The 25,951-nt window shown below is 42.0% G+C and overlaps 1 protein-coding gene across 7 annotated transcripts in view; it reads right to left on the bottom strand.

Moving 5' to 3' along the window:
* The window catches only part of wdfy3 (WD repeat and FYVE domain containing 3), a 117,961-nt gene that overhangs the window by 15,558 nt on the left and 76,452 nt on the right, over positions 1 to 25,951 (bottom strand). For 4 of the 7 annotated variants that reach the window (XM_074639447.1, XM_074639441.1, XM_074639445.1 and 1 more), the window contains 25 exons: positions 24,799 to 24,983; positions 22,733 to 22,964; positions 22,466 to 22,626; positions 20,961 to 21,072; positions 20,643 to 20,833; positions 20,278 to 20,430; positions 19,902 to 19,979; positions 19,598 to 19,755; positions 19,334 to 19,428; positions 19,125 to 19,245; positions 18,063 to 18,280; positions 17,025 to 17,221; positions 15,671 to 15,805; positions 14,646 to 14,825; positions 13,806 to 14,039; positions 13,579 to 13,678; positions 11,782 to 11,942; positions 8,494 to 8,723; positions 6,554 to 6,663; positions 5,096 to 5,278; positions 4,276 to 4,433; positions 4,098 to 4,175; positions 3,185 to 3,415; positions 444 to 612; positions 191 to 354 (listed from right to left, as the gene is read on the bottom strand). In XM_074639447.1, the coding sequence (XP_074495548.1) occupies positions 191 to 354; positions 444 to 612; positions 3,185 to 3,415; positions 4,098 to 4,175; positions 4,276 to 4,433; positions 5,096 to 5,278; positions 6,554 to 6,663; positions 8,494 to 8,723; positions 11,782 to 11,942; positions 13,579 to 13,678; positions 13,806 to 14,039; positions 14,646 to 14,825; positions 15,671 to 15,805; positions 17,025 to 17,221; positions 18,063 to 18,280; positions 19,125 to 19,245; positions 19,334 to 19,428; positions 19,598 to 19,755; positions 19,902 to 19,979; positions 20,278 to 20,430; positions 20,643 to 20,833; positions 20,961 to 21,072; positions 22,466 to 22,626; positions 22,733 to 22,964; positions 24,799 to 24,983 (4,034 nt within the window). Of the gene's footprint in view, positions 1 to 190; positions 355 to 443; positions 613 to 3,184; positions 3,416 to 4,097; positions 4,176 to 4,275; positions 4,434 to 5,095; positions 5,279 to 6,553; positions 6,664 to 8,493; positions 8,724 to 11,781; positions 11,943 to 13,578; positions 13,679 to 13,805; positions 14,040 to 14,645; positions 14,826 to 15,670; positions 15,806 to 17,024; positions 17,222 to 18,062; positions 18,281 to 19,124; positions 19,246 to 19,333; positions 19,429 to 19,597; positions 19,760 to 19,901; positions 19,980 to 20,277; positions 20,431 to 20,642; positions 20,834 to 20,960; positions 21,073 to 22,465; positions 22,627 to 22,732; positions 22,965 to 24,798; positions 24,984 to 25,951 lie in introns of all 7 variants that reach the window. The other 3 variants (XM_074639443.1, XM_074639446.1, XM_074639442.1) reach the window with 3 other exon arrangements.

The following is a 25,951-nucleotide window of genomic DNA, read 5'->3' as shown; positions in this document are numbered from 1 at the left end:
AGGTAAAGTGGTGAAAATACTCTAAATATAGCGTACACTTAAACTGATATGGATTTTTTTAGGTGTCTAAAATCCGTTTTGCTGTTGCCCCCGTCCACAGCAGTACGTTGCTTTGCTCCCGTGCTGGTACTCTAGCAAGTATGAAATTCGAGTTGGAAACATTGTGATTTAATTGTCCAGACGGTCTGACCTTCTCTCCCTCCTCCAGGAGGCGCAGCAGAGACGTGTTGTCGGTCCTCTGCTCCTCCTCTGGACCTCCTGACTCCAACAGCTGCTCCTGAAGCTGGTCCTGACTGTCCTCGTCTGCCCCGTCCGCCGTGGACCGGGACCTCTTCAGAGGAGCCTTCACCAGACCTAGAGAGCAACAGCACAGCAGCACGTTAGAGGGCGTTCAGGTGGAGCAACAAGGTTTTCTGAGTTACAAGAAAGTCTCGTCTGTGCACCTTTGACTCTGGCGATGGTGTCCTCTCCGTGCTCGGGCTCATGCTGCGTGGTCTCTCCCTCGGTGTTGTGCTCCACAGAGTGCTGGTACATGCCGGGGTTCCCAGACAGCAAACGAACGTAGTACTCCTTACTGTCGTAGCTGATGGCTCGCCGGTAACGTTGAGGCTTCTGGAGGAGGGGGTGGAAAACAGACTCCATCACTATGAGGAAAACATCTTTGTCTTGGGAAAGTTGGTATAAGTTTAAGATTATAATAATTAGGAGTGTAGGAAAATATCGATACGCTTGAGTATCGCGATATATGATTCTCAAAAACACAATTTTTAGTTAATAGGTAAAAAAAAAAACACTTACATTCTTTTTATTTACTTAATTTGTTTACCAAGAGAATAACTTATTTTACTCATATGGTGGTGTGTTCTTTATACTTTGACAGTTTTCCTAAAATTCGATTTAAAAAAAATCACAATATATCACAATATTTTGAATCGTAACCCCCGTATCATGATACGTATCATATCGCCAGATTCTTGCCAATACGCAGCCCTAATAATGATATTCAAGAATGGTTTGGCTGTGTATTATTGCAAATTCCCAAATAAATGCATGAAGGGGGATTTCTGTAATAAATACAGCTGCACAGAACATCAGAATCAGGTCCTTCAAAGTTAAATTATAATATTTAGTTTTGACTGAGGGACGTTGTATTGATTTAAAAGCAGAAGGATCTGGGATGATGTGTAATCATTTACATGCAAAATAAATTACAAAATGTCACTCAGGGTTAGTTTTATCACAAGGATGTTCGTTCTCATATAATGTGACTTTCACATATGTGAGTAACAGTAATAACTCGGTGCGCATGTAGAAGATCATTTTCTATCGTACAGTAGCCACGATGCATTTTCACACTTTATGCATTTTATTTTCTAGTGTATTTTAAGAGAATGGATGGAAAACAACTTTGAAGTCACAGCAAAGTATAAGTCCTGGGTCAACAGAACATAAACATGTTCACATGCAAATGAATATAAACATAGAAATTTCCCGTTCCTTGAATGTGGCAAATCAACAAACACCTTTCAACCTGCGAGCACACGTAACACAGGGTGAGTTTTAAACAGGAACGCCAGCGTCAACTCCACAGCAAGTCAAATTTTTTACTGCACGGTTGCAGAAAAAAACGAACTGTCAACTCATAGAGAGCACTGCAACAGCAGCTTCCTCATTAATAGGATGCTCATTCTATCATGCAGTCACACCAGGCAGCAACGGGAGCTACATTATTTCATCCTATGGACTTCAGGAAGGTACCTGGTTTCGGTAAAGGACCCCAGCCAGAGCTGAGGGTACCAGGGGCACCAGAGGGGGAGAACAGAACTGGAGGATGTAAAAAGAGGGAGGAGGAGGAGGAGGAGGAGGAGGAGGAGGAGGAGGAGGAGGATGTTTAAATGTCAGTTGAAAACCCTGTTGACTTATTGGTAAAGTCTGTGCAGTAGAGATTAACACTGCAAAGGCCAGGGGCAATGCCATCTGGTACCATTATTATGAATTTACCATATTTCCATATATATTTTTCTTTTTTTTGGTAATCTCTTTCAACAGCTACTGCCATTGACACTTTGAGCAAGGCAGGAAAGACACAACTGCTGAGCTGAAAGGCAAGCAAATGCCTAGTAGTGGTATTCAGCTGCAAGGCACAAGTGTCTGACTTTGTCCCTGAGCATGTTTTAATGATGTATCATGATTAAGCCTTGGGGACTTTTGGAGTTAATTATACTGGGTCGATTTATGAGCCAGGAATTTCTCCCCAGAAGGGTTGTGAAGAGTCTCATGAAGTCATGGCTGTTGCATTCAATTCTACAGAGCAAGTACTGTATTATGTGATCAATCAAGGGTCATAAGGACATTTGCTGCAATCAATTGTACTCGGAAAAAAACGACCTCTGACACGGAAAAGTGCAATGAAACGGTCATCAAGATTTATCTAGCCCAAGTTCGCCAACATAAACAAACCTGACGTCACGGCAACATGGCTGCGCAGATGCACTGGGATGCATTTAGATCGGAAGTCGGGAATTTCTCTGAATAAAATCATGCCCAACATGTAAAAATTAGATGATGAATTGTGTTTTAAGAAGGCTGACATTAATACAAACCTAAAAGGACATATCTGTGAATGTGAGCTATCTCTTTGTATCTTCCTCCTGACCAATGATAAATCACTGTGGAGTGAAGAGAGGCACCCGTCGGCGAACAGAGAGGAGGGATTATTTGTCGAGCAAACAAAGCTAAATGTGTCTTGGCGGTGCCAGGAAAAGTGAGCCACCGGCTGTTGGTGTCGCTTCCTCGCATGACACCGACGAGCCCGTCCAAGAGCAGCTCTATTTCAGGACAGATATTCTCACAAGTTCACTACTCTGCAGAGGATTGGTGAACGTTATGGAGGAAATCATCTCTAAAATATGAATTTGTGGGATATAATATTTGCAGTCAAGGCTAATAAGTATTTTAAATACAGGTGTTTGTGCCAGCATATCCATTACTTCACATATCGTCCTTTACTTTGATTTAATAGTTTCATTTCAACTTTTCTCTTCTGCTATTACGTCTGTTACTACAACACTTCTTGACAATGTCCTTCCTGAAGGACATATCTACTAGGAGTCCCCTCATGTGAGCTCAAACTGCTGTAGAGGATCATGGGAACGTATTAATCCAGATTTAAAGCTGAACATACCGTTGCACAGTTGGTGTTTGGCTCCATCTCAGGGATGTATGGGTAGTGGATGTAGAACATGTCATTGCGGACCATCTTCTTCCTCATCCGGCACGGCCCCTCCGTCATCTCCAGCACAAACTTGTCCAGGTGGGAACCGATGGGCGGGCCCCAGAGGCCCCGTTCACGCAGCAGCTCGTATTCGATGGACGCCCACTCCTCCGTCACGTACTTGAGGGCGTTCTGCTGCCGCTGGGAGATGCAGGGAGGGATGAGGTGTGAGTGAATTTAAATATGTTGCTATAAATTATACATGCAGTCACAACTGCTACACCAGCCTATGAAAATGCACCCTTTACAACATTAAAAAAGTTATATCTGCTTAAAGTAACTACGAGGAACTTTCATTGTGTGTTGATCTTGGCGGTCCCTGTGGACAAAAGCTGTAGTGTTTCATAGCACCAGAATCCCTTTAGGAAACCTCTCTTTTTACTGCAGCAGGGTCTGACAGTCTGCCCCGCTCAGCCCTGATTCTAGTTCTCTCGGGGATCCCTTCCCTTAAGCAGGCAAAGCAATATGGCCTGGGCCTTCAGCAGCGTGGTGTCGGTTCCCAGCAGGCGAAGCTCTGCTCCTGGCCAGAGGACGAGCCGCTGCTGCCAGGAGCAGTGCGCTCCACCTCCTGCCAGAGCTCCGACTGCAGGTTGGAGGCGGCAGCAAAGTCAGATCTGGGTCTGTCCGCAGTGGGCTGGTCGCTGCCGGAGTCTGAGCTGATGGAGTTTCTGGTGAACCTGCATGATTTCGATCATCTCGCTGATGGTTTAGTTTGCTTATGTAGGTCATATAGAGGCATCACCATTAAATTTAGACCGTTTAATAACTAGTTCCTCATAGTAACTTCAATTCTATCCATAGAGTAATGATGGAAGTGTGTTACCTCCTGATATTCTTTGTACTGCATGGCCACCAGGTCTCGGACAACAGCGATGTGTGTGAACATCCACTGGAAAGTCTCCTGTTGATCAGAAATACAAGATGGTAACAAAGCTGACTAACACATACTTTATATATTGTGTGCATCGGCTACAGAGTGTCAGCTGTTTTAGTGTGTGTACCTGTGCTGACAGGCTGTTCTTGTTCAGGCTGTTCTCCCTCTTGTTGCGGCGGACGCCCGTCAGCTTGGAGAGGCCGAAGCCGCTGCTGACTCTGGACAGTTTGGACTGGGTCGCCGGCGCCACCGCCTCACCACGACTGATACACTTCTTCTCGTGGACTGAACAGCAGAAAAAAAGAAAAATAAGCCATTTTAACAGTCACACTCACTTTCAAAGCAAGATGAAGCAGAGGTAAGATGCTGACAAAATAAAGGTATCATGTTGAATGTTTTTGCTTAACATTGCATCTGTGGTAAAAACTGCCAAACAAAGCAAATGTTATTCTGAATATCTGAGTAAAAGATAACAAAACAAACAGGTTTTGCAATATTTGTCTCCTAGATTTCTGTCTGTCTGCACAAACACTTCTTTCATTACTTGACCAGATTTTTGCAAATTTAGAGAAAACTTCTAACAATATCTGGTAACTTGCCAAAATGTCTGATTCAGCAGACTTGAGTCAAAACTTTGGCAGGAGGCTGGTGGTAATTCACCGCTCTGCTTACATTAGCAAAACACTGATGAAGTGAGCAAGAGAACCAGGAGGAGAGAGCTCACATCAGCAGTATTAGGCTCTATTGGCAGGGCTTCACATTAAAACATTTCCTTACCAAAACAACAAGAGGAGCTCCCAAACAGCTGATCTAGTTATGTAAACCTGGATAAGCCACAAACACTCACTCCTCTAGGGAAAACAGGAAACCGTAAATCCAACACAGACGATGTTCAGCTCTGGTCTGTGTGGTTTATATCTCAGTGTGTGTGTGTGAGTGTCCCTCACCCAGGTGGTTCTGCCAGCTCTTCAGCGCCGGCTCCTCCAGGGCGGGCCGGGCCGTGGCGATGTCCACGTGGCCTCTGTCGTTGCAGGGCAGAGACACTTTGAAAATGTCCTCAAGCATCTGACGCTTGCTGTGCATCAGCTCCGTCCACACCCGGTTCACCGCCTTCAGCAGCAGCTGCCGCCCTGCAGAGGGAGGATAACAATCATTTTACATTACCAAGTCAGTCTGCTTTAATGACATCACAATACAGCGCTGTTGTGTGGCTGTTTAGTTTCTCATTAAGTTAGTTATCAGACCGGTATGAATTGCACTGCAGAAACAAATTGTCAAATTCAGCGCTGTTATTATTTGCTGCACATTTTTAAAACACCTGACATATTCATTACAATGCACCTTAAGTCTCCATGCAAACACACACCAACACTTGTTCCAACACAAGCATTGAATAGGGGCTCTTTCACACCTATAGTTTGGTAGACCTGGTGCGATTCATTTGGTTTGGTTTGCGTTCACGTGTAAACAAATGGTCGCTCGTCTATTGGACAGAATATCCAAGTGAAACTCGCCGACACTTCCTGGTCTCAGAAAATAATGGAGCAACACCAAATTTAGTGTTTCTATCAATCAAATATTTTAGAAGAAAGCGAGCAATATGAGCAGCTGACAGGACAGCGAGTTGTCGAGCATTTCATTCTTCGAGTGAGACGGTACTGGAGGAGAAGGCTGGTCCTGATGATTGAGAGATCATGATGAGTTGTCCTGGTTACACAAGACAGCGAGCGAGGTATGGTGATCATAAGTTATAGATTTTGAAAATGATCATCCATTAAATCATATTGGTTCGGTTGTTTGATCCGCACCAGAGTTCAAATGAGCTTTCACACCATCAAGAGCTCCAGGGTTTGGTTAAAACGGACCGAAAAGCTCAGGTGTGAAAAGCACTCTAACGTACACACAAACACATACATGCGCACCAAAACATGCTAAAATATATTACTTTTAAGAAGTGTTAAACCTCTGCAACAATTATATGGTGTTAGAGTCTGAATTATTCACAGTTTCACACATAATATCCCCTCATGTCATAAGGGGATTTGTTTAAAATTACAAATTAATTGAAAAGTAGCCCTTCAAACATGAGTAAGAAAAGGAAAAAAATCATTAAGAAAAATTGGAAGAAAATCCCAACAAGAGGTTTCACCAACAGATACAGACACATCCAAGACCAAGAAATGGATTTACGGAAAAAGACTGTTTCAAATAAGTACTGTACTGAATCAGACGTGTGTATTTCAAAGAGATATTTCTCTTCTTCTAAAATGTGTCTTTCTCACCAAAGGATATTTTTAGACGGTTGAAAAGAAAATCTCGACACCACACACACGTAATCAGTCAGCAGGGTTAAACACACTCACTGTCCACACTCCTACAGAAACACACACATAACAGCGTCTCACCCTCGCTGACGTCGTGGCTGTGCGCAGCGTCAGCCTCGTTCTCCGTGGGCATCATGACATGCCAGGTTGTCATCCTGGCCTCCGCCTCCAAACCGAAGCCCTCCACGCTGCTGCAGAGACAAACACACACGGTGACTTATAGTGCCAACCTGCCACGTAGAAACCTGGGGGGGGACAGTTAGGTTGTTTGGCTTCTCTGCAGCAGATGAGTCTGCTCTCTGTCGTCGTACGGTGTGTCGTGTTACAGCATATTGTGTCCCCAGCATGGTAGGAAACTCAGTCTCTACCCACCTGCTGTACTTTTGATAACTATCAGTACTTCTGGCAGGACACAGACAAGCACAAAAAAAGACTTGCCACAATTTCACTCCAATGTCGTGTAACAGGTCACATCACTGTGACGGCGTATTAGGCCCATTGTATGTAAAAAAAATTATAATTACAGAGCCAGGGGAGGGGGGTAATATTCAGAGAAAAATACCCAGAATTTACGAGATTAAAGTTGTATATTTACAAGAAAAAACTATGATATTCACTGAGATTAAAGTGGTAAATTTATGTATAAAAAGACTCGCATATTTACGAGAAAAAAACTCAAATCAGTATGATGTTTTCTTCTGAAAAGCCCAATTCACAGCAATGTCTCCTCGAAGTCCAGATGCTTATGATAATATAGTGATTCCGGGCTAAAATCACAAGTATTTCTTTATTGCTAATTCCGATTGCAAAGTATAATTTGATTAGGTCATCCATGCAAAGCTAAGTGATGTGGTTCCTTGACAAAAAGAAGTTTTTTCTCATAAATTTGTGACTTTAATCTCAGAGAATATCAAAGTTTTTTTTTAGGACCATTGTAAGTAAAAACAGAAATTATGGAGCCGGGGGAGGGGGGGAATATTTTGAGAAAAAACTTTAATATTCTTTGAGATAATAAAGTCATACATTAGCAAAAAAAAACTCAGAAACTCTCTGAGATTAAAGTCACAAATCTCAGAGAAAAAAACTGAATATTTTCTTTTTTTTTGTTTGTCAAGGAACCACATCGCTTCACTTTGCAAGGTTGACCTAATCAAATTATACCTTTTCAATTGGATTTAGCAATAAGGAAATACCCAGCCTTTTAACTCAGCCTATTCATGAGAAAGAAAACACACTGATTTCAGTTTGTTTCTTATAAATTTACGACTTTAATGTCGGAAATTCTGAATTTTGTCTCTGAATATCACCCCCCTCCCCTGGCTCCGTACATTTTTTTTTTTTACACACAATGGTCCTAATATGCCGTCATACATCACAGTCTGAGTCATAAAAAATAAAAAAAGTAAAGATGTGAGACTGTGGTAAAATGGTGTTTTAGTTGCACAAACATTTCTCAGAGGCAGAGCTGCTCAGAAATAATCTCACCGAGTTAAACGGACGGAGCTGAGGACCCACTTAGTAGAACTATTAAAAAAAATATGATAAAATATACTATAGAACAAAAATGGTGATTACATGTTCCTTCCCAACACAGAAGAACTAACTTACCTAAACAGCTGTAAGCTAGGCTAACTAGTGGAACTCCTGATAAATCTCAAAACTGGATATAAATAAAATGTTTCTCTTGGTAGTGTGACTATCTCTTCAATCTTATATGATTTAGACAGAAAACAGGTGATGATTTCTGTCTTCGCCAGATACATGTTTGTACATCCTCCACACTGAGATCACAGAAACCATGTGATGAGTCTGTTATGAATCATGCATGCTTCTCATAACCAAATGTAACACATGGTACAGATTTTTATCCAACATATCAAACAAAGAAGTCATGTAGCTCATTTACTGCTCCATGTGGAAAACAAACTGCTTCACAATATTAAAAATCATGATTTAAGACTTTTTTTTTAGGATACCCTGCTACAGATCCTCCACCCCAGACCAGCCTCATGTCCACTTACCTCCCACTGTGCAGGCAGATGAAGCAGTGAGCCAGGCAGGCCACAAAGTCCTGGTCGTGGTTGCCCGGCCCGAGCACCAGGTTGCGGTTGACGGTCAGGACCCGCAGGGCGTCCAGCAGGGCCACCTGCTGAGCTACCGTCTTGTGGGCTCGACAGAGCTGGTAGAGCACCGTCCGGTTCAGACAGTGGTAGATGGTGTCGAGGGACAGACCCTGGGAGCGCCTCTTAGACTGGAGCAGGAGGAGAGGGAGGACAACAAACAGGTGGAGGAGGTTAGAGGGAAAGTGAATAAGAGACTTGGCATGTTGGTGGCTGTTTACACTGCTATGCTCTGGATGTAGATTGAGCTGCTGTGGAATTATTTCAGCAGAAAGAAGATTTGTTTGAGCAATCAGGGTTGAACCGGGTTAAGTCTTTAGGGGGCTGTGAATGTAGCTTTGTTATTCTAGCGTTGTTGCTGTTTCAGTGTCTGAGCAGAGAGCTGCTTAAGGACCTCAAGTGGAAACACATTTGTAAAAAGTAGGACTGTCAATCAATTAAAATATTTAATCGCAATTAATTGCATGATCTTTCATAGTTAATCATGATTAATCGCAAGTTAATCACATTTTTTATCTGTTCAAAATGTACCTTAAAGGGAGTCAAGTATTTAATTCTCTTATCAACACGGGAGTGGACAAAAATGCTGCTTTATGCAAATGTATGTAAATATTTATTATTGGAAATCAATTAACACAAAACAATGACAAATATTGATCCAGAAACCCTCACAGGTACTGCATTTAGCATAAATAATATGCTCAAATCATAACATGACAAACTGCAGCCCAACAGGCAACAACAGCTGTCAGTGTGTCAGTGTGCTGACTTGACTATGACTTGCCCCAACACTGCATGTGATTATCATAAAGTGGGCATGTCTGTAAAGGGGAGAGTCGTGGGTACCCATAGAAACCATTTACATTCACATATCTGGAGGTCAGAGGTCAAAGGGCCCCTTTTCCTCGCCAAAACTTAGCGTAAGTTTGGAGCGTTATTTAGCCTCCTTCGTGACAAGCATGTGTGACACAATGATACCAGTATCTTCACTCTAGCTTTAAAAAACTGAGCCCGCTACAACCTAAAAATCGCAAGTTGCGTTAATGTGTTAAAGAAATTAGTGGTGTTAAAATGAATTTGAGTTAACACGTTATTGTCGCCTTAACTTTGACAGCCCTAGTAAAAACCAATCAGGCTTCTCTTTCAAACAAGACTTGACATTTAGGAAGTTAAGGGAGCAGACAGTAAAGTTGTGTTTAAAGTCAATGGCCTACTATTTTTATATTATTTTTATACTATTATATTCTGCAGTAACTACTTGACTTTTCATTGATATTACATTCATTTGGCTGAAAAGTCTGCCCGTTAAAACAGGATAAATAGATGAATAGACTGTTTCAAGGCCAAACTGAAGAAAGTTAGTTTAAGAATTGGTTGAGGTTGTACACATGGACTGGGTACCTATATATTTCAAGTCAATTAAATGCCTCAGCATGAATAAAGTACATGGCCATCTTAATCACTAATAATCACACCGGGATATTTCCAAGACACAAAGGCGCATTATGGCTTGAAAAATTAATTTCAGAGCATAATCTCCTAATCTTCTCACTTGCTTGCACAGTTAGTGTGGAGAGAAGGGATTGCATAGAAAGTAGAATACTAAGTCCACACACATGACTTTAATTGGAAAAAGTCTCTGTACTTGTGTTTTTTTTTACTAATTTACTGGGGAGTAAAAACATAAATGATCATATATTTATTAAACTATCCCTTATCATTTTTGCATCTTGCAAAAAAATGCAAAAAATAAACTTTCTTACATATAGTAAATATTTAGAAAAATTCCCATGCCTCCAACTCCACATATAAAATACTGTATATACAGATATACACAGTAACAAATACACACCTGTCAGTCCTAAATGGACTAACAGCTTTATCTAATGTTGTGCCTTTACAGGCTAACATGAGTATAAGTGCAGCCTGCAGTCAGAAGGATGCTGCTTATCTAATTTAATGCTGAGTGTGTTCACTGGTTACAGTAACCGGCAGAAGACTCACAGACGGTGTGTTTTATTTCTCCATCCAGTGCCGGAAGCACACAGACGCCTGGTGCATTTTTCTGGCTGTGATAAGTTTGTCTACTATAAGTTGCCTACGGCACGTAGCCAAACATCAGTTCTGCCTCCAGCAACACTCTGCAGGTACAGGAGGGGAAACTGGAAACTGCCTCAGAGAGATGCAGGAAATTCTTATTTCATTTCAGTAAAAAAGCAGCTCATTATTCCAAGTACGAAACTTCAGCAAGGCTTTAAAGAGTAACAGAAGTGTGCTCTGTTGCACCTGTAACAACCGAGTCCTGGAGTGCACCTGTACTTAACTGCAGCTAGATGAGAAGTTAAACCGCTGGAGCTCATCAAAAGTACGATTGTCAGAGGGCGTTAAGTTACTCTTTAATAAGCCTCAATATTTCTGAGCATTCCTTTATTGATTAGAATTGTTTTTAGCACAGCGTGACCGTGAATTTAACCAAACACCGCATTTAAAGTTTGTATTCTGTTAGGGCTGTACCGAATAGTGCAAAGCTTCATTCATAATGTTGACATTCAAATTCCAAAACCAACATTTAAATGCTGCGCTGCTTTTTTTGTTTATTGTCTATTCATTCTGTGTAAAGTATTTCTGCACAGTTGCAGATAAAGATCAGGCTACACTAATATTATTAGTAATATACTATTTGTAGAATTAGATTCCAGTGGTGGCTGCGTAGGATTGTTTCCAATAAGAGCATTCAAAAAGTCAAAATGTATTGAAAAAAGATAGATGCTATTATTTCATAAATTCACAACATGCTTTTATCTAACATAATATTCTGTTTCAATCTAGATTTGTTGGCGTTTAGTCTTTTAAAAACAACATTTTCACTGCGGTCAAAAACTGTTTACTCTCCCGCACGCACCTGTATTAACAGGACGGTCTAGCAGCAATCTAAAAGCACCATAAATTACATTTATATAACCACAATAGCAAAAAATATTTTTTTATATTACGACAGACATTTGAAGCTTGATTCGAAAGCCTCAATAGAAGCTTTGAATGTTTAAAAAATTGTTTGTCTGAGCTTGATAACTTGAGCAAACAGAGGTTGTAATTATGACAGATACGTATGAATTCTATTAAACCATTTGGGTCAATCTGTCCATTCTGGACCTTCAGGAATATTTGAAGTGCAGTTTTGGGTTGTACCTGTCCTATGAGCTGCACGATGAAGTCCACCACCAGCTTGGAGTCCTTGTTGAACATGCCCTGCCACAGCTTGTCCACCACCCGCTGGGTGAAGTAGAAGACGTTGTTGACCAGGATCTGATAACTGCCTCCACTGCTGAGGGGCAGAGAGGCGTCTTCACCTGAACGGGGAGGAGCAGCAACAGAGGCCGTTAGCTGCCATTTACAATGTCTGATATGATACTGAAGGATCTTACAGTAGAATCACATTAACCAAACACAAGTAAGTATTTTTTTTATTTCACTGGTTTCAAAGATCGATTGTAAGTATAGCATTTTGAGACTTGTAGGAATAATATTCTAGGATAGAGTCCTTTGTATTTAGCATCAGACATTACCTTCCAGATTAAACAACGTAGCGTGCCGACATCAATATGTGTTGCATGTGTTTTTTTTTATATCATATTATAAGTTATGTTCTGTAAAACAAGCTGAAACGTAGGTCACTATCTCAGATACATTTACAGATCAGAGGTGACGTGTTCAAAAGGACAAAAACATATAAAATATATATTTTGCTAATTGTTTTATAATTCATATTTGATCAAAAAAAAACAGACTGCAGACTATAGACTAAATAAAACACAAGCAGCCATGTAAGATGCTTGCTGCTCTCTGGGCTTCAGACTGTGATTTGCTGACTCATGACGCAGCCATCAGAGCATCTCACAGAGCATCTCACAGAGCCAACTAAGAAATTGGTCCAAGCTGTCCTGCAGCATGCTCATCCGGGCCATTTTCTGCCTAGTCAGCAGCTATTTTTGTTAAAAGTCGAACACTGTTAAATTAAAGGGACAGTTCAGTTGTTTTGAAGTGGGGTTGTATGAGGTACTTATCCATAGTCAGTGTATTACTACAGCAGATGGCGGTTAGCACACCTCCAGTTTGGAGAAACAGACAGGAGTACCAGTACGGGAGCAAAGCAATGTACTGCTGTGGATGGGGGCAGCAGGAAAACAGATTTCAAACACCTAAAAAAATCAATATCAGTTTAAGTGTACGCTATATTTAGAATATTTTCACCCCTTTACCTTACCGTCAGAAAGTCTTTTCCAACAGGGAACTGAAGCCGTTATCTATACTCTCTTCAAAGCCACCAGACTTCATTGACAAAAACAGTAATTATTCCTCGCAGAACACAGGAGTTACCGCTGCCTCGATCGGTTAGTTTGTTGGTTTGATTTTTAGACTTTGGTGTTTTAAGGGGTTAGTTCAGATTAACCGAAGTCACACGATAACACAAACAAACTATCCGATTGAGGCAGGGGGTAGAACAGCAACTCACATGTTCTGTGAGGTAAAATTACTGTTTTGTCAATGGAGTCTGGTGGCTTTGAAGAGAGCATAGATTACAGCTTTAGTTCCCCGTCTGAAAAGGCTGTCTGACAGCAAGGTAAAGCTGTGAAAATACTCTAAATATAGCGTACACTTAAACTAATATTGGTATTTTTAGGTGTCTATTGCTGCTGCCCCCGTCCACAGCAGTACATTGCTTTGCTCCCATGGTGGTACTCCTGTCTGTTTCTCTAAACTGGCACACACCGACTATGGACAAGTACCTCATACAACCTCAATCCAAACTATCCCTTTAAGGTAAGATGAGACATCAGTGAGCTGCATGAGTAAATTATGTTAGTTTATGTTTATAAAACTATAAATTATTTGAAAACAATGAAGTTTGCAGGTGTTAGATAAACAACAAACTAGAAACTGAGGCTTGGTCCCTCTGTATGAGGGGTTTGAGGACTTAGTTCTGACCTAGAAGGACATCAGCAGCCAAAAGATGCTCCATGACGCCGTCCAGGATGTTGGACTGAAACTCCTTCTGCTGAGTTCTGGTTGAGCGCTCCGGGGAGGCCTGGCACCAGAAAACACATATTTAGAACCATGATTTATTAAGAGTTATGATGGGTAAACACGTTTGCTCTCTTTTAAAATCAAGTTATCAATCGACACCGCCGCCGTCGCCCTGGTTACGTCCTCACCTCCAGCAGCATGTCAATGATGGGCGTCTGCTTGCTGGCCGGCGTCATGCAGAGGTTGTCCATGATCAGGACCCTCATGAAGTCAAAGACGTACTTCTTGGCTGGGTGGTTGGTCAGGGACGTCTTGGAGCCCACGTTACAGTATTCAGACTGGCTGCGGTTCATGCCCGAGTCCCCAGCGAAGGCCTTGAACTCCTCGGTGGGAGACCCCGCCTCGTCGTCCAAATCAGTGACCTGGAACAGATGGAAGGGAGATGATTTATCAGTAGTTTCAATATGTGTTTTACAGGACAGCACTTCAGCATGGTCCAGTATAAAAATAATGACATTATATTACAGAAAACATATCAAATATCTGTATTTTCCAATCCTACAGTGCAGTCTTGTTTCTTCCACATTCTTGTTGCTGTTTTTTTTGTGGCTCTGGCATTTTCTTTTACTAACAAGCAATTATCTTCTTAAATAAACTGTCTGAAAACACATTTTCCTCTGAGAACACTGCAGTGTCTAGCACTTTGTTCTTGAAACTGCAGTACTCAAGGCAACGGTGCCAATGGTTTCAGAGGGACAATAAGTTACCGTTTTTATTGCCCCATAGGACAGAATCACAATATATCTGCAGCAGGTTGATAGGGTTACTGATCAATACCTGCGATTACTTGCTCTGGTGATGAGATTTTTAGCTTTTAAACACAATTTCAGACCCATTTCCTCCTCATGCGCTTGAATTTAATGTCTTGAGACAAGAGATTTGTGCAAGAGAAGGTGCTTCATCTCCTTTTAGTAGCCAGTAAAGGTCACAAGTTTTTTATTGCTTCGGGAAACAATGTCCAGCCTTACCATCTCTGAGTAGGGTCGGATGTTGAAAGGGAAGACAGTAGCCGCCAGGGCACAGAGGAACTCGGCGCTGTGCCACATTGGTGCCAGGTCGGGCACGTTGTGGTAAAGATACCGAAAGAACTGCATGAGGGTGACTGGGTACTCCCTCAGCCAGGAGCCCTCCTCCTCTGACTGCCACGGCTGGAAAAGAGACAAGAAAACAAATCAAGCACTGACTCGACAGAATCGTTTTCATTCAGACTTCATATCTAGAAGCAGTGGAAGTTTTTCAGCTCAAATCTCAAGACTGGTTTGGAGGATCTCAGTGAAGAGGAACTCTCTCATCAACAGCCTGTGCTGTGAGTGAGAGTGAGGTGTTTAGTTCCCAGGAGGTCGAGCGAAGCCTTTCGGCAGCTGTGAGATTCACCGAGAAACTCCCGGGTGTGAGCGTGTGTGGATGAGCGAGGATGAGGATGAAAACAGCATGTGTGCCGAGTCATTTTTGTTGGATTAATGGAGCTTAAAAAGACACCGTTATAAAGAATCCAGGCAGCAGCTGCTGGGAAATCCACTTAAAAAGGACTAATGAACAAGAGAAACCTCTGACTTGTGAGAGTTTTCTGAGAAGTACACTCTCTGTTTTCAAAAGTAATCGGCTTGTAGGAAAAGGTGTTGGATTTAATTAGTCAAATTATGGGTAAAGAGGTTTCTCTTGAGCCTTAAAGGAACAGTGTGTAGCATTTTGGGGAATCTATTAGCAGAAATGGAATATAATATTCGTAACTATGTTTTCATTAGTGTATAATAACCTGAAACTAAGAATCGTTGTGTTTTCGTTAGCTTAGAATGAGCCGTTTATATCTACATAGGGGGCTGGTCCTCTCCACGGAGTCCGCCCTGTTTCTACAGTAGCCCAGAACGGACAAACCAAACACTGGCTCTAGAGAGAGACTTTTCTGTTTTTATTCACTTCTTGAAGATGGATTTAAAAGGACTTGTGACAGCCCAGAGTCTTTCACAGTGTAGTTCTAAAGGCTGGTTCTCACCAGGTTGAGCATGCTGCGCAGCATGGCCAGCAGCAGGAAGGCCGCCTCGGTGTACACGTTGTGGATGGAGCCCACGAGAGTCCCGCTGGAGGCCGGTATGCCAAAGATGAACGTCCAGATGGAGTCCAGGTCAAACTGAGAGGACAAACAAACACTGGGGTAATACACAGTCACATCAACACACTACATATTACTATATGTTACTACTGACAGAGATGCACAGTTGAACAAGCTGCTAGTGTGTTCTTCCACCTATGTGTTGTTTTTACAGCTTAAACCTGCTACTATCTGTATATCTGGCATCAAGAACTTAGTTTTTCATTTGGTTACAGTAGCAATTGATGAATTTCAGCTTTTTCTACTGATTTCTAGTTAATCATGCTGGAAAAGTGGGTATAGTAGCAGGACCTGCAAACGTAATTCACCCTCAATATTAGGGCTGTACCGATTAGTTCGAAGCTTCAAAGCTGCATTACTAATTTGGCATTCAAACCCGGTATTTCTGTACAGTTGCAGATAAAGATCAGGCTACACTAATATTATTAGTATTATACAATTTGTAGAATTAGATTCCAGTGGTGGCTGCGTAGGATTGTTTCCGACTTGTGTGATCCAAACATTTCCAAACACTCCAGAGTGCCGTAAAGTCTAAAAGTCAAAATGTATTGAAAAAAAGATAAATGTAATAATTTCCAAAATTCACAACGTTTTTATCAAACGAAATATTCTGCTTCAATCCATATTTGTTGGCGTTTAGCCTTTCAAAAACAACATTTTCAAAGCAGTCGGTTTGCTATCCAGCTTGCCGCACACAAAGGGAGGCAGCACTGACGAGTTATATTCATTTAAAGAAAGATGTTTTAATAGAAAAAGACTAACGCATTTAATCCGATCACTTCACTTAATTACTTTTTTAAGGGTGATGACATCATAAAATATGATGACAGATATTCAAAGCTTCATTCAAAAACCTCAATAGAAGCTTTGAATGTATAATAATGACATTCGGTACAGCCCTACTCAATATACAGTCAGACTCTGATGGCTATTGAGCTGTCAGAGACCGTTATTGCTGGCAAATTTGACTCACTGTTTTACTAAATGTATGCAATTTTATTATATGCTTCAAATGCAGTAAGGTCCCCATTATTCACTGCAACATTCCCACAGAATAATTATTTTGAAAAATTAAGCTTAATTTGAGAAGACATAATTTAAGACATCAAAGTCTGATTTTTAAATTTCATATGTACTGATTTTAGTGTATAACATAGAAATATTGCTTATAGATTCAGAACAACTGGGCAGATCTATCAGTATTAGTAGAATAAGAAAGAAGGTTGGGTATACTAACATGTACCTGCAGGCTGTCCGGCAGCTCGATGACAGGCTGCTGCAGGAACAGCGCCATGAGCAGGAAGTAGAGCTCCGGCACGTTGGTGTGTTTGGGCAGCAGCGTCTGCAGCACGGGTAATCCTGGGAAGTGGCAGGCGTCCCGGTTGATCTCTCGCAACGTGGAGCGCCCGCCAGCACTGCGGCCCACGTTGAAGCCTAGAGAAGGGGAGGATGGAGAGTTATATGTTAAGAGTATAGCATAAAAGTCAACGGGTGGTGTTACCGCATACGCCCTCTGACTAAGGCATCTACTGGCAACTCTGAATAGTTGAGGCAGGGTTATCAACCCAGGACGGTAAGGCACTAGCAAAATCATTTACAGTAAAAGATAAGGATTTGGTTGAGCTGGACTACGGGCTTCATCCTGATAGCACACATTCTGACAATGCTACAGCAGTGGTAGTTCTGTTAGGCCATGTCACTACTCAGCGAGGTTTTCATAAGCAAGGTCAGTGGTTCTCAACCTGGAGCCTGGCGAGATGATATTGGTGAGGTTGTAATGTAGTTTAAGGAGGTGAAAAAAAGCTTATATTTATCTTAAAATGTTAATAATTAGAGCATAAAAAAGCCTGTATAGAGTGAATAAAGAATCATCATTTCCCAGGTTGAAAACCACTGAGCTCAGGAGGGACTACGGTCGCAGCAGCAGGGAGTGCAGGGAGGCAAAAAATGAGAAGACGAACCCTTGGCTGTGAGGCGCACAAACTGCGCAGCTTTGTGTTTACTGAACGAAGGCCAACTCCGACGGAAAGCGTTGCCAGAGTGAGGAGAGGCGTCTGCTGAGCCATATTACAACATACAGTATATACACTGCTCATTATCACTGCATGCTTCTGACTCTTGTGGTGAGGGAATGTTAAAATTTAAAGAATAATTTGAGCTAATATCAAGCACACATCCTTGCAAAACAATTGCCTAAAATTCACTGAACTTCAGAGTTGATACTGTGTCTCAGATTTGGTTTAATTGACTGCCGCTCCAGGCTCTCTGCACTCACCCAGCACCGTGCCAATCTTATTGGTCAGGACGGAGTCGGTGTGGTCCAGCCAGCCTCCTCCACACAGGCCCTCCTTGAAGCGGTTGAGGATGGACTGGTTGGAGAGCAGCACCACCAGGATCCACAGAGCTGCCGTCACCGTGCTCGAGTGAAGGTGCTCCTCCATGAACATCAAGAGCCAATCAAAGCCCAGCGTCCGCACCAGCTCCTCACACGCCCTGCGGGGGGGAGACAGAGAGCACATGGGGTAAGCCAACGGTCTACAGCCAGCGTTGCCTCTAAAAATGCAGTCCAATACCTATTTTTCATTATTATTTTAAGTAGCAATTGACATGTTTTTTGCTTTAATTCATCATTATGAATTAAATGTTGATTGCACAATGTAAGGGCTGTAGAATAATGACTCCATCGGTGTTTAGATTGGTTCCCTATAAGACTCACTTTCACTATGCAATTTTGTCCGCCACCGGGTATGATCTCCTGGAAAAATGAAGGCTCCATTTACAGCACAAAGGAGGTGCATCAACCATTGCACGACCAAAACGGGAAGAGGATAGCGCTTTTGTTTCCCCCGGTAAATATCGGTAGGTATCCCCACTTACCAAAGAATATCAATGTAAGGCTGCATTCACACCAGATCAGGAGTTCCGGCGATTCGCTGCAGGGTTGTGCAGCAGTGTGGGAGAGTCACTTTAATGGCCCATTGACTGCGATCGTCTTTTGTTCCCTCATGGCTGGGTTGTACAGCTCTGGATCACCGGTTACGTGATTGGCCACCTCAGCTCACCAACAACTGGATCTGGCGTGAATGCAGCCTAAGTTCTTTGCAGTTACTATCCCCACTAGTGGAAATAGTAGACGGTAAAACGACCGAAGAAACCGTGGAAAACCAAATGCAGTGTGTCCTGTGTTGTTGGTAGTTGCTAGGCTCTGAGGAAAACGGAACGCGATCCGGTTGTCTTTGCGACAGTAGCGCCAACAATAATATCACTTTGAAACGCCACGGGGAAACGTTGAAAAGTACTCTCACAACCATCTAAGATAACTTTTAGCGCTACTTACTGGGCGTTGACAGTGCACTTCTCTTTGGTGGTGAAGAGCAGTCTGAGCAGGTTGTCCAGCAGTCGGTTTCTCAGCAGGATTAGGTTGGCTGACAGGAGGCCACCGAAGTCATCGTCATTACCTGGAGACGTAAAAGAAATGTTTGAATAAGGAAAACAGATACGGCTAACACATAAACAACAATGTTATTGCATTTAATTAATTGTTACCTCCATCGATCTTCTCCTCGTTATTGATTTCCATGATGACAAACTTTTCACACACGGCAAATGTGGGAAGAGTCGAGGAGATGAACTGGCCAAACCTGTGAGGTGAAAAAGAAAAAGAAAAGTTTTGCTTTCCGTTCTAGTTTTTGGCATCAAACATACAATAAAAACTAACAAATGTAATATGCAAACAAACTCCTACTTTATCCTTTGTGAGTTACATGTGCAACAATACATCCTTGAGGATAGGTATGAACATGTGTTTACCTGAGCAGATCGTATGGGTTGGGGAAGCCCTGCAGCAGCAGACTGAGCACGTTGCTGATGGCAGCCACGGTCGGCTGGGACAGAGAGGTGTCTCTCAGGGTCAGCAGCAGTCTGGGGATCAGCTGGAACTCCCTCAGCAGTTTGGCATTTTTAGCCGCCTCGCTGTTCAATGCAGGAAGTGAAACACACAGTTAGATTAGACTATGTAAATAAGAAATGGTGCCAAATAACTATTAATTATGATTCACTATTCAAATCGTTTTTGTCTTCAGGGTAAATGTCGAGGAAAAGAAAGTTTTGAGACTTGCCTGGATTCTGTCAGCAGCTCGATGAAGTGCTCGAACAGAGACAGATGGAGCTCGTAGGGAGCGTGGAGCCAGACCTGAGGAGCAGAAGGAGCAGAGTGAGACCTCTGGCAACACAAACTAGCGGCATGGACAGGTGGCATCTTGGCACAGATTGGCCCAGTTTGCAAAAGGTTCAACAGCCGCGTGATAGACTTTTTTTTCTCATCCGGTCACAGCTGCCTGTGCATCCCAAAATATACCCGCAACTCTCACTGTTTCATCAGACAGGTAGAATAACTGCTACTTGAACTGCTGTAGAATTTAATTAGTTTGGTGAAGAGTACTTTAGTTCATTAACATTTACTGGTTCCGTTTGCCCCCCTAAGTCCTCACCTCGAAGTCACAAAGCAGGTCCTGGAAGGCGGTGGAGTTGGGAATGATGGAGGTCTCGTGGCCGCTGTCTACTGTCCCCACCAGAGAGAAGGTGAGGTGGAGGATGTGGCTGTTGAGCAGCGAGCGCTTCTTCTTCAGCAGCATGGCCAGCAGCTGCAAGAGATGGACAACAGCAAAACAATATGTCAGCCAGCATATTTCACTGCATTTTTAAAATCACGTCACATTTCTGTTTTATCATTATACAAACGAGATATATAATCTCTCCAGCGTGTTCTGGGTCGACCCCGGGCCTCTTACCAGTTGGAATACCTGGAAAACCTCTAAAGGGACTCATGTGACTGGTGTTAAACTGTAAATCTAACCTGGTAGCCTTTGATGCGCTCCATCTCCTTACTCGCCAGCGGGTTGCTTTTGACAACACACACCAATGCTTTGACAGCAGCATACAGCCCCTCCACATCTGACGCCATGGCAACCAGGCCCAAGATGGCCGCCGCCCCACCCACATACTGCAGGTTGGTGGCCACGGGTTTGGCCACGAAGGCACGCACGCCTGAAGGGATAAAACAGAAGTAAAGATGCATCGTAAATACGTACAACGGTTTCAAGGTACATTAGTGAGCTTCTCACAGAAAACAGGATTTGATTTTATGAGTTATTATTTCACAGTCTTGGTTTACCTAAATATCCAATGACAGCAGCTCCGATGGTTCGCGCCGGCCCGTTGAGGTGGCCGGCGGCGTTATGGATCAGCTTGACTGGAGTGGCATTTTCATGGGAGGACACAGTGAGCTACAAAGGGAGGGAAGACGTTCAGAAGAGAAATCCAAACCAAAAAAACCCACAAATCCATCTCACTTTTTTACATTTTCATTAAGCCTTTCCTTACATTTATCCCATATAGTCTTTGTTATAGTATATAGTTTTGTTTATGAAGGGTTTGAACAATGCTTGTCGTTGGATGTGGTTGTTTCAGGAGCATCAGAATTTATTGTTGAAAGCTGCAGTCTTGCATCAAGGTCTGAACTTCCAAAAAAGCTTTTATTCAGCCAGTTAGAGTGAAATATGGTCTGGTGGAGAATAAAGAGGCACCTCACTCTGCTCTACAGAAAAATACTCAATTTATTCATTTTAACATGATGGCCAATTTAGCAAGTGAGAAAGGTGTGAAAATACTGTCTTTATGTGTCATCTTCCTAATGAGAAAGAAGTGCTAATGTTCTTTATAAAACAAAAACACCGCTGCTACTATAAACCACTCTCTCTCTCTTCCTATCACACAACAGGTCCCTGCGGCAGCAGAAACGCTGCCTCTGCACTTCTTTGCAGCCGTCTGCTTCCTGTGAGTCGCCGTGGGCCGAGGCTCTCAGCAGGGAGAGCAGAGCAGGCTGGGAAATAACTTGACAGGTGGGGAGAGAGATAAGGGCGGAGAAGGGAGCTCATTTGGAGCTCAAACACACACATAATAGGAAGGTGTGTTAGTGGACTGACTGTGCTGTTGGAGAGTGAGTTTGACCTTCACACGCCAGTATGCACCTGCATGTACGTCTGAATGTGAGTGTATGTGTGCGTAAACATTTATAAATAGAGAGTGAGTGATAGAAGCCTCCACAGAATTCTTTATGTGTGTATTCATTCATCATTTATGATATAAATCTTCCCTGCAAACTTTGCAATTTTGCTAAAGGTCTGCAGTGAAAACATCCCCACACTCTGCCCCGTGGCTGAGGGAAGGAGCTGTTCCTTTTTTCACTCAGTTACATCAGTCAGACATGATGTCATGTAAGTCAGTGAGCTCAACACTGACTCCAGCATTCCTCCCAAATGAAGCTCACTCTCTAAAAGTTAAGGAAAAAGTAAATGTGCTACTCAAAACAAGTGTATGAAATGAATTTGGCAAACTCTAAATCTACAGAAGCTATTCATTTCTTTGCATTTTTTTTTAAAAGAATGAATTAACAGTTATGTCTTTAATGTTACTTGGACTGATTCTAAAAGAATACTTCACCATATGACCATTTGTATATCAATTATACAAATGTTTCTTTCAGCCCATTCATCACAGTCTCACTTCTTCAGTTCCGAAAGATGTGAATTCTCAGATTCAACACATAGTGGCTTTAATAAAACACATTACTAGCATGGTGACTGTCATCCTACAGAGCAGTGTATGTATATGTCTGACCTGTTTGGCGATGGCTTTGCTGTCCAGCTTGTTGTAGACTTTCCTGATCTTGGCCACAGTGAGAGTAGAGACAGAGAGCGCATAGAGACTGAAGGACACCTTCTCCTCCGGTACCAACGCCACGGGGGAGGCAGGTGCTACCTCTGTCTTTGAGTCTTTACCTGAGACAATGAAAGGTATAAAGATAAGAATAGTATAAAAAAATTGACAGAGACGTGTGAATAAAGGTGATAAAATGACATGAATGAAACCAAGAGGGCCACTCACAGGGCAGGTAGACGGCCTGGAAGCTGCCCACGTAGATGGGTCCCAGCTCAAAGATGGCGGCGACGCTGGTGGCGGGCAGGACCTCCTCCAGGAAGTGGCTGGGCCCCAGACGCCACACCAGGCTGGAGAGCTGGCGCTGGGCAGGCGGCGTCCCCACGTACCCATACACGGTGCTCAGCACGGGAGGGTTGGTGGAGCCGGAGCCGCCCGGCGCACTGTGGACGTAGTGAAGCTGGAGGAGAGGGAAGAGGATGGTGGTGATACAGATGAGTACATGACATTCAGAAATAGCACCTGAGAGAGATGAAGCTCTTAGTAACACAGTCAGTCATTTATACCTGAACAGTGAGCAAAGCTATTTACTTTAATGTTTTAGATATGTGGGAAACATCTTCATTTAAGCGGTGTTAATTTTGGCAGCTATTTTAGATTCAGTCCTACTAACTTACTAACTAATTAACACTTATTAGGTTTTAGTCACATTTTACTATTTTTTTCTATCATATTTTTAATCTAGTTTTAGTCGCCGAAAGAGAGAGAGCAGGAGTATAAATAATAAATAATAATAAATGTAGCCATTAATTAATTGATAAAATGTGACAAAAATGTATATTTCTGTTTTAATTTGCTTCTTCATTTATCTATACTTGTATTAATTCCCTTACTTAATTACTCTTCTATTTAATTATCCCTTTCATTAATTTATGTATTTATTTTCATTAATTAATTTAATTGTTTTATTTTTTTTTATTTATGTTATATTTATTTTTAAATGTACATATTAATTTATGCATTAACATCCATATGTTAGAGATGTGTTAATGTAAGGTCACTGTTCATGAACTTTGTGGCAGCAATCTGAAGAATTGAGTGCAAAATCTGCACAATGTTTCATCTATTCGTTATTCATAAATCATCAGTTTGAAGGCGGATTAATGAGTGATTAATAGAAGCTATACCATTGTTGTTATTCCACTTGAATTTCCCTACGGATCAATGAAGTTACTATCTATATATCTATCTATCTTATTGTTGTTACTCGGTAGACACTTTCATTTTCCTCCTGTATGAAGAGCACCGCGTGATCCTTAGAGACTGAATACTTGAAAGAGCAGATTTGTGCTTCACAGACACTCATTCCCAGAGGGCAAAAAAAAACACGACCACAAGTCCACTGTTACATGCACACAGACGCATAAGATACATATGACCGTCGTGTTGTTTCCTGTACGAGGACCTCAGCAGGAAATTAAGCTGTTGTTATCAGCAGTGCTGAGAGGAAGCTGATACTTGTGGTCTGCGTCGCCGTTTCCCTGCTCTGTAATCTCAGGGGGAACCTAAAGTCACTAAACCACAAGAACCATATCACAGTAGGCTGCACAGACTGCTGCGCTGCAAGGCTGTCATCTGTGTAAAGCCTGGTTTAGAAATGTATCTCTGTGCTTCCTTTTTATCAAAATAGTGGTCAGTGTTCAGAACATTTTGATATTTGTGTTCCAAGTCAGAGCAGGACAGAGGATTTTGTTTGGCCAAAAATATTTGTTGACCCCTGGCTTAGTTGATCGACAGAAAATGATCTGAAGCAATTTTGATAATCGATTAATCATTTAGGTAAATTAACAAGAAAAAAATAGCAAATTTTTTATCTAGTTTCAGATTCTCAAATGTGATGAATTGCTGCTTATCTCTGTTTTTCTTGTAAATTGAAGATCTTTGAGTTTTGAAGAAGTAGGTTTTAATAAACTGTCATAAGCACTTTTTTGACACTGTATAAACTAAACTATGAATCATTTACTTGAAAAAATTGTCTAAAGATAAATCACTTATGAAATCATTAGTTGCAGCCCTAATGGAGGAATGTATACACTGCACGCACGCACGCACGCACGCACGCACGCACGCACGCACGCACGCACGCACGCACGCACATATATATATATAGGATACTGGGTCCAATGTATATGTCAATATTTCCATTATATGCTCAGTCCAGCAAACTGCTGAGGAAGACTTTTCCTGAGATGATGTGCATATATGACATCACTCTATAGTCTATATAAGTGTACCTTGACGGTGTTGATGAGCTGGCCGTCGAGGTACAGCGTGGCCATGCTGTTCTTCAGCATGCCTTTGCTCATGACCAGCACCAGGTGGTGCCACTGGCCCTCCGCGATCAGCTCGCCGCAGCGGAAACGAGCACAGCAGGGCAGGATCTCATAGAAGGAGGCTTCTTCACTCGACTCATCCGCTGCTTGACGGGGAGGAGGAGGAGGAGAGGGAAGGGAAGCAGGGGGCAGAATCGATGAGTCAGAGGGAGAGGGGAGACGTTAAAACATGACCTCTGGGTTGCTGACTGAAGTCCCACCAGGGACAGCTTTATAAGGTGTAATAGATATGCAGACTTCTCCCACTAACCGCCTAGACCCACCACACGATATATAAACAGTGTCTACATTCAAATACACACTGAGACGATTCAATCATTGTTTGAGAACATACACTGTATAATATTCTATATAATCACTGATATCTACAACAACAGAAGCAGGCTTACAACTGACAATATGCACTGGGGCATAAAAGCCATATTGTGTTTGTATGTCGGGTTTACACAAACATAATAAATATCTTAATGGCTCAGAGTCATGTGTAAATATTCCCTCACTGTGGCCCGTTCTACAACTAAACAGAGTTAAATTTCTACTTTGCTAATTATTTGGACTCCATTTGATGTAGAAAACACCATCTGATGCAATAAATGAAACAGGTTATTATTAGGGCTCTCATTCGATTACAATATTTAATCGCGATTAATTGCATGATTCTTCATAGTTAATCACGATCAATAACAAATTAATCGCACATTTTTTTATCCGTTCAAAACTATCGCGTCAACATTGACGGTCATAGTTATCATATTTTACTCTATTCTACTTTAGTTTAGTTCAGTTCATTTGAGAAGGGCCAGTGCAAATTAATAAATACACATGGTCAAAAAAAGGCTATTCTTCATCTGTTGTCCCTGGGCAAGATGCTACAAAAGGCATCCTAAAATACATCAAAACCAGGAACAAAAACAGGGCAAGCAGTTTAAATGTCTTCCTAAAATACATTAGAACAAAAACATAGAACAGGGCATGCAGTTTAAATGTTGGAAAAGGACACAGGGCAGTAGTGACATTTATACATATAAAACGACACTGCAGACAAGCAGGACAT

This window comes from Sebastes fasciatus, chromosome 6 (assembly GCF_043250625.1).
Source record: "Sebastes fasciatus isolate fSebFas1 chromosome 6, fSebFas1.pri, whole genome shotgun sequence".
NCBI classification, from domain to species: Eukaryota; Metazoa; Chordata; class Actinopteri; order Perciformes; family Sebastidae; genus Sebastes; species Sebastes fasciatus.
Note: the sequence above shows the minus strand (reverse complement) of the source record. Positions and strands in the feature narration are given on the sequence as shown.